We start from the raw sequence: 10836 nt of genomic DNA, 5'->3' as shown, positions 1-10836 counted from the left end.
TCTCTTTCTCTCTCTCTCTCTCTAAGTTTTCAATATATGCAATTAATAGGTAATACTTACTGTTTAATAGATTCCAGATAAAAATATTATGGATTAAATTGATTATTATTAAAATATAGAGATTAAAGTAATAGTAATTTAAAATGTAGAGATTAAAATAATATTTGGTCTCATAAAATACTACTTTCTCGTCCATAACTACAAAGTAATTTCTAATTGCTATGTCAAAAGGTTCCAATCTTTTAGGTCCAATGTCAAACAACTCAATAAAATCATGTGGGATCATGGGTGCATCCTTTTTGCTATACATGAACCTGGCATTTCATTATCATAATATAAAAGATGACAAAATTTTTTACAACTGTTCCTTAGAATAATATAAGATGACAAAATTTTTCACAACTATTATATTAAGGTGACATGACAAAATGTAATTAGAATAAAATTACTCTATCACATTTCTTTTATTGCATTGATATCACCGTATTATCTCAACAACTATAAAAAAAATATTTGCGTATTGTATTTTTCTAAGTAGAAAACCTTATCAGAAAAATACTAATATTTTGTACAAGTGTTCTATTGTGGTCCATCTAAACAAATTTTACCATTAATCACCTCGGTTTTTTAAGGTAGTATATATAGTATTTCATTCTTTAACAATATTCTTGAAATTTTAAGTTAGTGAGATAACTAAATAAAGCTTAACATAGATTTTCCTTATAAAAGAGAAAAGGAAAAAAAAGGAAAAAGAAAAAGAAAAAGAGAAAGAGAAAGATTGAGATTAATCTCGAATTAAATTTAAATACATAACTCAAAAAAAAAAAAAAAAAAAAACTTAAGAGTGTGTTTGGATACCGTTTATTTTGCTGAAATTGAAAACTTATTACTAAAAGTATTGAAGATAAATGTAAAAGTTAATTGAAATAGTACAGTAGGGTTGAAAGTACTATAAATAAATGTAAAAGTTAGTTGAAATAATACAGTGGGACTCATGAATAGTACCAAAAAGTACAGTGGAGTCATAAATAGTAGTAAAAATAAGTTGAATAGTAAAATAATTTTAATTTTTAATTGGTTCCCAAATGCTCACTTTGAGTGTAGATGAAAAATTAAAATTATTTTAATATTCAACTTATTTTTGCTACTATTCATGGATCTCACTACACTTTTTGACACTATTTATGAGCTTACTGTATTATTTCAACTAACTTTTACCTTTATTTACGATACTTTCAGCAATAATTTTTTAATTTCAGCAAATTAAGCGGTACCCAAGTTAAAATTGTATACAAGATTTATTGTTTTGCTTATTTATTATTAGGCGTAAATGCACTTTTGGTCCCTACATTTTGGGTCATTTCTCAATTTGGTCCCTAAACTGATTTTACTTCTAGGTCAATCCCTGACTTTTTAAAATCGTTTTTAAAATGGTTCCTACCATCAACCCAATTATAGAAAAAGCTAAGGTGGCAAATGGCATGTCCTACTTGTTGATATGGCGCTGACGTGGATATTAAAATATTATTAAAAAAACTTATTTAACATTTTTGAAATACCACGTCAGATTTAAATTAATAAAAAATTAAAACAAAAATTGAGGTCAGAAATTTTAAAATAAATAAATAAATAAAAATTAATTTAATTAAAATTTTAAAAAAGCTTTTTCAGTTTAAAAAATTGAGTTCCTATCCCAAAAAAAAAAAAAAAATTAAATCTATTTTTTTTTTTTTTTTCAAAAGAACATGTTTTTTGTGTTCTTCCTCATAGTATGATTCATATTCTTAGCAAATTAATATTTATTTTCTTATCATTTTCTATATCTTTCTTGTGCTTTCTTTATAACTAAATACATCAAAACAAAATAAATTAATCGAATGTCTTTCTTGTCTTTTTTTTTTTTTTTAAATTCCTTTCATTATTTTTTCTAAACATGTTCTTGATCTTTGTGTTCTTCCCCATAATTAATCTCCAAAACAAAGAACCAAACCCCAAACCCAGATCTCAACCAAACCCCAAACCCATATCTCAACCAATCACCACCGAACCACTATTGAACCACCAAACTAGCCAGCCAAATCATAAATCAATTCTTAAACCAACCCATGATTCACAACTCATTCAAACCCATGGCCTACAACCCATTCAAACTTGATGCAATCACCAAAACAACATCACCAACCAACGAAACAACACCACCGAAACTTTGAAACCAACCCAAGACTCAAAAGCCATTCAAACCAACAACTCGTTCAAACCCTAAACCCAGAGGCGTTCGGAAGAGGCTGTGGGGCCGTTTTGTGGCGGAGATCCGAGACCCTTGGAAGAAGACTCGTAAGTGGTTGGGCACCTTCGACACGACGGAGGAAGCCGCTCTAGCCTACAATGAGGCCGCCCTCATCCTCCATGGTCCCAAAGCCAAGACTAACTTCTGCTTCATCCTCCATCCTCCCTCGCCAGCTAGTCTTCGTCCTCCGCCAGTGAGATCGAAGTACAGGGGCTACAAGATGGAGAACTTAGCGGTCATGACCACTCAGACTCAGCACGACACCAAAACCTCCTCGTCTCCAGAGAAAAGGCCATTTCTTTTCGATTTGAATTGATAGGAACTCAATTTTTTAAACTGAAAAAGCTTTTATTTCTTAATTTAATTAAATTAATGTTTATTTATTTTAAAATTGCTGACCTGGATTTTTGTTTTATTTTTTATTAATTTAAATCTGACATGGCATTTCAAAAATGTTAAATAAGTTTTTTAATAATATTTTAATATCCACGTCAGTACTATGTCAGCAAGTAGGACATGCTGTTTGTCACCTCAGCTTTTTCCGTAGCTGGATTGACGGTATGGATCATTTTAAGAACAATTTTAAAAAGTTAGGGACTGACCTAAGAGCAAAATTAATTTAATGACTAAATTGAGAAATGACTCAAAATGTAGAAATCAAAAATATATTTACGTCTCATTATTATTATTGTCTCGTTATTATTATTATTTTTTCGATGAAATACTGTTTTTCTTATTGAGTAAGAAACTAAGGACAGTGTGTCTAATATTGTTTAGTCATTTCTAGAAGAGTGACTGTTGGTCAAATCTCAAATTAAGAGGCGTTTCAAAGTTGTCTTTCGTTTTTCGTTATAAAAAAGAATAAAAAAAACACATGACAGTAGGGTTAGTTGCCTTTTCAGTTTTCTTCAAGAAGATATGTACTATACTAATTAATATTTGAAGAAAACGAAGAAATAAAGAATAGTCAAGAAAGAATAACTACAAAAAAAAAAAAGAAAAATCAAATTTGGTTGACAAGTAGGATATTTGGCGCTTTTGACCAACACCTCTAGCCTCATGTGAAATCTATGAATAGTGGCAGGCTTTTAAATAGTTGTGCTTGCACTTCAAGCAAAGACAAAGTGCATATAGATATATATGTACTTGAACAGCTAAATAAAAAACAGACTTTCCTTAAAAGTGCACTAATAAGGTAGCACTTGTGGATCTCAGACACTGGTCATTTTTAAGGTACCCTTTCTTTTTTTTATCTTCCTCGGCAATTTATCTTTCTCAATACCTTTGTCGCATGGGTTTTTGTACTTTTGTTCATTAAATGCTCTATCATGATATAACTATGATAATTGAATGAAATGCTTATGGTTGTCTTGATTGGAAAGTTCAGAATTATCAGAGGTTTTAGATGTTTTTGATTGGGAGCCATGGGGTTGCAGAGATCTGATCCTGCCAAAGCATAACAAAGTTTCTTCATTCTACGTTGTTTGTTCCCTTTTTTGGACCCATCATGCTTCATGGGCACCTTTTTGAAGTTGGAATTTTTTTGGATGAATAACGTTTTCTTCAGAACCAAAGAATATATGCTACTGACAAGTTGCAAAAACTGTTATTCCAAGCTGCAGACTATAATAAACCACCTCTCTCTCTCTCTCTCTCTCTCTCACACACATCTTTGTTATTTGTTTGCACTTCATGGGATGCCTTTGTAGAAGAAAATTTGATACTATTTTGGTGTGATCAAGATTGTAAAGATACCGAATTTGCATTGGCTGTGATTAATTTGGCTACATTCTCTAACTGTATGCTGAATGATTAGAAACAATTTTTGTCTCTTCTTTTGTTTCTTCTGGTGGAGTAAAAACGAGGGCTTGATTGACATCTTTAGCTTCCTGCTGATTTAGTTTCTGTCAGTGTCTGCTTCAACCTGACTTATCCTTTTTTGATGAACAAGAAATTTTATTCACAAGACAAACAGAACTACAAACAGTCAGTGTCTGCTCAACCTGACTTATCCTGGAAATGATAATATCAATAGTCTAAATCAGCTTAGCTTCACTATTTGTAGAGTACTCTAATATTAGTTTAAGATATTAACATCTAAATCTATAGAACATGAACAATGATTTTGCATCTGAGAAGTTCAACATAAAAAAAAAGTACAATATTTCCCTTCCGTTTGTTTTTTGTGCTAAACTTTCCCTTTCGTTTCTTAAATGGCCACTTTAGTTGAATTCAAGACAAAGATGCTAGGTCAATTCCCTGTTGTACTATTATCTTTTTAACTTCTCATATATTTCATTTTATCGGTTAGTGATGCTAAGTTAGTATTTCTATAAGTCCCACTAGTTTGACATTTCCAGCTTGGCTTATAAGTTACTGATTTCAACCATTAATTGTGTGCTTCAGGGGCCAAATAGATTCTGTTTATCCTGATTAAAGTAACTAAAAGTTGCATTAGGATCTTGGATAAAATGGCAGTGGAGAATGGCTTGGGTAGCCAAACAAATACAGATGCAGCCACCACATCAAAAAGCAATGCAGAAGAAGAGAAAACCTCCAGCATGAATGGTGATCAAGAAGACTCAAAGAAGAGCAAAGGGGATGAGAAAACTAACACTGTTCCATTTCGGAAACTGTTCTCATTTGCAGATTCCACTGATATTTTGCTGATGATCCTTGGCACAATCGGTGCCGTTGGGAATGGGATATGTATGCCCCTTATGACTCTGCTATTCGGGGAATTGACCAATTCTTTTGGACAAAACCAGAATAGCCCCAACATAGTTGATACAGTTTCCAAGGTACAGATATTCAGCATAAGTTGTAATTGATAAGGTCCAACCTTTTGATTGAAAGATGTGATTTAAATTTTAAGACTTATGATTTAAATACTTTTCAGAGATAAGAATTTGATATATTTCAGCTGCTTATATAATAATCTACTGGAGCTTGAATTGAGTATTAACCTATGTTAAGGGATGTATTAGCAACCCTGTTCTTTCTGTTCTGACATCTTAAAATTGTTACATGAAGATCTTATAAATTGGTTTCCTCCAAATTTTAGGTCTGTCTAAAATTTGTCTACTTGGCGCTGGGTGCGGCTGTGGCAGCTTTCTTTCGTAAGTACATTGGATACTCCAATCACTTCAAAATTTTGTTGCTTATTGTTCTTTTGTTCATCAGTATCAGTTGTTGAGTTGAGAAATATGTTTTGTTGTTTGTCAGAGGTGGCTTGTTGGATGGTGACGGGGGAGCGACAGGCTGCACGAATAAGGGGTTTGTATCTGAAGACTATTCTGAGGCAAGATGTTGCATTCTTTGATAAGGAAACAAACACTGGCGAGGTTGTTGGCAGAATGTCTGGTGACACCGTCCTAATACAGGATGCAATGGGTGAGAAGGTATTAAAGTGCTGTTACAGTTGCATCAAAAGCAATGATCCTGAATTTTGCATATCTTTGTGCACAAGATCCAGGGGTTTAAAAATTGTGTTTGTGCAGGTTGGGAAATTTTTGCAACTGATTTCTACATTCATTGGAGGCTTTGTGATCGCATTTATCAAAGGGTGGCTTCTAACCCTTGTCATGTTATCCTCTATTCCTCTTCTTGTGGCATCTGGTGCAGTTATGTCCATCATCATATCCAAGATGGCGTCCCGGGGACAAAGTGCTTATGCAAAAGCAGCAAATGTGGTTGAACAGACGATTGGCTCAATCAGAACAGTATGTCATGTTGTCATAACAAAATATGCGCCTGGGATATTTTGGAGTTTTATCTTGAAATAATGTGTTTGGTTCTGCTTTTAAGTTTTATAAAAATCATGACATTGAACTTGATTGTTGTCTAGGTTGCATCATTCACCGGTGAGAAGCAAGCTATAATTAGTTACAAGAAATTAGTTTTAAAAGCTTACAATTCAGGCGTTCAAGAAGGCTTGGCTTCTGGTCTTGGTCTTGGCACGGCTCTGTTTGTAGTCTTCTGCACTTACGCTTTGGCTGTATGGTTTGGGGCTAAGATGATACTGGAGAAAGGATATAATGGGGGTCAAGTGCTGACCGTGATAACTGCTGTGTTAACCGGTTCCATGTGAGCTGCATTTCTTTCTTGTTTTACTACTAATAGCTTTCATATGCTAATATGGTTATATTCTCATTGTACCAAATAAAAGGAAATTTCCCCCTGCTTTTGTTTCATAAAAATCATGCAAAAAATTTAAACATTCAGATTGGTATTTGTACGTCTTAGTTTCTAAATTATTCATCAGTCTCTCATTTTCTGATTCCATATGAATATTTCAGGTCTCTAGGACAGGCATCTCCCTGCATGAGTGCATTCGCTGCGGGTCAAGCTGCAGCATTTAAGATGTTTGAAACTATAGGGAGGAAGCCAGTGATAGATGCTTATGACACAAAGGGAAGGACGTTAGATGACATTCATGGAGATATAGAGCTAAGGGATGTTTATTTCAGTTACCCAAGCAGACCGGATGAATTAATATTCAATGGATTCTCTCTTTCTATCCCTAGTGGCACAACTACAGCTTTGGTTGGACAAAGTGGAAGTGGGAAGTCAACAGTCATTAGTCTGATAGAGAGATTCTATGACCCTCATGCTGGCGAAGTTCTTATAGATGGAATTAACCTCAAAGAATTTCAGCTCAAATGGATTAGAGGGAAAATTGGTCTTGTCAGCCAGGAACCTGTGTTATTTGCATCCAGCATTAAGGATAATATTGCATATGGAAAGGATGGTGCAACTATTGAAGAGATAAGAGCAGCAGCTGAACTAGCCAATGCTGCTAAATTCATTGACAAATTGCCACAGGTTCTGATTTTCAGTCAACTTGATTAGACTGTGGGACCTTGTGTTCATATTCATTTTCAGAAAATTTGTCGATTTACTTCAATATTTTGAATTTCATTTCCAGGGGCTAGATACCATGGTTGGTGAGCACGGAACACAGATGTCTGGTGGACAGAAACAGAGGATTGCCATTGCAAGAGCAATTCTGAAAGACCCACGAATACTACTTCTCGATGAAGCTACAAGTGCACTTGATGCAGAGTCTGAAAGGATAGTGCAAGAGGCATTGGACAGGATTATGGTCAACAGGACAACAGTCATTGTTGCCCATCGTTTGAGCACAGTAAGGAATGCTGATATGATTGCCGTCATTCATAGAGGAAAGATGGTTGAAAAAGGTACCTAATAACTATAGCCATTGATTTCTTTTTTAAAATTTATTCTCATGTGGAACCAGTATCAAAGTGTGCATCGAACCCTGTGTTTATAGTAAGTACTTGGTAATAATTTGTTATCTCAACCAAAACATATTACTATCTCCCAAGTGTAAATTTTCTTTAATTGGAATGAGGATATATGTAGAAGCCTTCATCAAACTGTATTATGGGAATTGGTGTATGTCCTGGATATTGTCATCAAACATCATTTTTTCGAAATTCACAAATGATTATAGAAGTTGCATAACTGAAAAAAAATAAAATGAGGACTTTTTTTTTTTTTTTTTTTTGGAGAAACAGAATGAAAAGGACTTGCTTTCTTATACTATCATGCATTATTTTTTCCTAATCAATTTTGGAATCTTAAACTAGTCTTCGCTACAAGTAATTATTGGATCCCAGATTTCACATACTGATGTGAAAGAAGATGGTTGACTTATACTGAGTAATGTTAATGTCACTTGATCAGGCTCGCACTCAGAACTACTCAAGGATCCTGAGGGAGCATACTCTCAGCTTATACGCTTGCAAGAAGTAAACAAAGAATCAGAACAAGCTTTAGATGATCGAAACAATCCGGAAATTACTGTGGAATCATTCAGACACTCAACTCAAAGAAAGTCAATCCAACGATCTATAAGTCGAGGATCATCTGGAGTGGGAAACAGTAGCCGCCATTCATTCTCTGTATCATTTGGTTTACCTACAGGAGTTAATGTACCAGACATTGGACGGGCAGAAACAGAATCCCCTTCAGTACCTACAGAAGAACTTCCAAATGTTCCACTCAGCCGCGTTGCCTACCTTAACAAGCCTGAGATTCCAGTGCTTATAATTGGAGCTGTAGCTGCAATCCTCAATGGCTTAATATTTCCAATTTTTGGATTACTATTTTCCGGCGTTATCAAGATATTTTTTGAACCTAATGGACTAAAAAAGGATTCAAAATTTTGGGCAATAATATTTATGCTCCTTGGTCTGGCATCATTTCTGATAATTCCAGCACGATCATACTTTTTTGCTGTGGCTGGGTGTAAATTAATCAGACGTATTAGAGTAATGTGCTTTGAGAAGGTGGTTAACATGGAGGTTAGTTGGTTTGATGATCCTGATAATTCAAGTGGTGCAATTGGTGCAAGGCTCTCAGCAGATGCAGCATCAGTGCGTGCTTTAGTAGGGGATGCACTTGGTCAGATGGTAGAAAGTATGGCTTCAGCAGTTGCTGGGTTGGTCATTGCCTTTGTTGCTTGCTGGCAGTTGGCTTTTATTATCCTGGTATTGATTCCTCTAATTGGAGTTAATGGATTTATTCAAGCGAAGTTCATGAAAGGATTTAGTGCAGATGCAAAGGTATGCTTTAAAATTAATGCCTTTTCTATGTTACTATGTATGATTGCACGATGCTAAACATTCTTCAAGGACAGACTTGAAAAAAGTAGAAATTATATCCAAGAATGATGATGTTGTAGAATTCTTTACAAGTAAATTTTAGTATTTGTGTTAAAAAGAATTTATCAAGATGTAAATTTGAATTTTTTCAGATGATGTATGAGGAAGCAAGCCAGGTTGCTAACGATGCAGTTGGAAGTATAAGAACGGTTGCTTCTTTTTGTGCTGAAGAGAATGTGATGGAATTATACAAAAGAAAATGTGAAGGTCCAATGAAGACAGGGATACGGCAAGGCCTGATTAGTGGAATAGGATTTGGGTTATCTTTCTTCTTATTGTTTTCTGTCTACGCAACTAGTTTCTATGCTGGAGCTCGACTTGTTGAGGCTGGCAAAACAACATTCTCAGACGTTTTCCGGGTAAATATTCTTCCCATGTTTTTCAAAGTTTTTTAGAAGAAATTTAGCAACTTCTAGAGGATGGTGAAATTTACTCATACAAAATTAACTTTGAAATTTTGTATGTATGCTCTACAGGTTTTTTTTGCCTTAACCATGGCAGCAATAGGAATTTCTCAAACAAGCTCCTTTGCTCCTGATTCTAGCAAAGCCAAGAACGCCGCTGCTTCCATATTTGCAATATTAGATCGGAAGTCAAAGATAGACCCAAGTGAGGAGTCTGGCATGAAATTGGATGATGTGAAGGGCGAAATTGAGCTTCGTCATGTAAGCTTTAAGTACCCTTCTAGACCAGATATTCAGATTTTCCGAGACCTGAACTTAAAAATTCATTCTGGCAAGGTAAAGTTTAATTATAGGATTGTATCTAAACTTCCGTTTCCTTTTCGCAAGTAGCATTTCATTTAAAACGTACTGATCAAGTTATTGTTCTAAACATCTTTCAGACGGTTGCCCTTGTCGGAGAAAGTGGTAGTGGAAAATCAACAGTGGTCTCACTTTTACAAAGATTTTATGATCCTGATTCAGGCCATATAACACTGGATGGAATTGAAATTCAAAAGTTCCAACTCAAATGGTTGAGGCAGCAAATGGGGCTTGTGAGCCAAGAACCAATTTTGTTCAATGACACTATCCGTGCCAACATTGCATATGGAAAGGAAGGAGATGCAACTGAGGCAGAAATTATATCTGCATCAGAGTTGGCCAATGCCCACAAATTCATTAGTAGCTTACAACAGGTTTGAGCAATACAATACAAATCATTTTTCAAAACCCATCTCATTTTCATTCACAAACCAAGTCCCTCTATTAAGACACTTATGGTGGATAGCATTAACTTGCACATGTGCTTTAATCCTTGTCTCACAAGTTTGCAAAATTGTAAAATGCAGGGTTATGATACCATGGTAGGTGAACGAGGAGTCCAATTATCTGGTGGGCAAAAGCAACGTGTAGCCATTGCACGTGCCATAGTCAAAAGTCCAAAAATATTACTATTAGATGAAGCTACTAGTGCACTAGATGCCGAGTCTGAGAAAATTGTTCAAGATGCATTAGACCGAGTCATGGTTAACCGGACTACAATAGTTGTGGCTCATCGATTATCCACAATCAAGAATGCTGATCTAATAGCAGTTGTTAAAAATGGAGTAATAGTGGAGAAAGGAAAGCATGAAACTTTGATTAATATCAAGGATGGATTTTACGCCTCCTTAGTGGCACTTCATACCAGTGCTTCAACCGTTTGAATTATTTTCTAACTGTTCTCTTCTTTTATTGAGAAAGACATGCAACATTTTAATTTTCAATGTAACATTTTTGTAACTAAATGTATCATACACTATCATGCATTTTAAATTTTATTTTGAAAAATCAAGTTAGTACAATTTTTATTTTGTGTGAAAAATGAGATTTTTATTTTTTATTTGAGAGAGAGAGAGAGGAGTGGAGATAATATCAG

The 10836-nt window shown here is 34.7% G+C and overlaps 2 protein-coding genes across 4 annotated transcripts in view; both read left to right on the top strand.

Annotated features, from left to right (window-relative positions):
* Positions 1-3395: 3395 nt before the first annotated feature.
* On the top strand, positions 3396-10771 carry LOC126710502 (ABC transporter B family member 11-like). Of its 2 annotated transcripts, none has more exons than XM_050410982.1 (13): positions 3396-3520; positions 4694-5088; positions 5352-5406; positions 5513-5688; positions 5788-6009; positions 6135-6373; positions 6586-7111; positions 7215-7488; positions 7997-8877; positions 9069-9335; positions 9453-9716; positions 9821-10114; positions 10268-10771. In XM_050410982.1, the coding sequence occupies exons 2-13, from the start codon at positions 4759-4761 to the stop codon at positions 10622-10624; spliced, it is 3885 nt and encodes a 1294-aa protein (XP_050266939.1). In that variant the 5' UTR covers positions 3396-3520; positions 4694-4758; the 3' UTR covers positions 10625-10771. The 2 variants fall into 2 exon arrangements, with proteins under 2 accessions (XP_050266939.1, XP_050266940.1); XM_050410983.1 differs by having other exon boundaries at positions 3452-3520; positions 4746-5088.
* LOC126710501 (ABC transporter B family member 11-like) overlaps positions 3430-10836 on the top strand; it is a 51417-nt gene continuing 44010 nt past the window's right edge. The window contains exon 1 of one of the 2 annotated variants that reach the window (XM_050410978.1): positions 3430-3520. The gene's annotated coding sequence lies outside the window, so the exon portion shown is untranslated. The remainder of the gene's footprint in view (positions 3521-10836) is intronic. The other variant, XM_050410980.1, reaches the window with a different exon arrangement.

The sequence above is a fragment of the Quercus robur genome, chromosome 12, assembly GCF_932294415.1.
Source record: "Quercus robur chromosome 12, dhQueRobu3.1, whole genome shotgun sequence".
Classification (NCBI taxonomy): domain Eukaryota; kingdom Viridiplantae; phylum Streptophyta; class Magnoliopsida; order Fagales; family Fagaceae; genus Quercus; species Quercus robur.
This window is presented reverse-complemented; position numbering and strand designations above follow the sequence as displayed.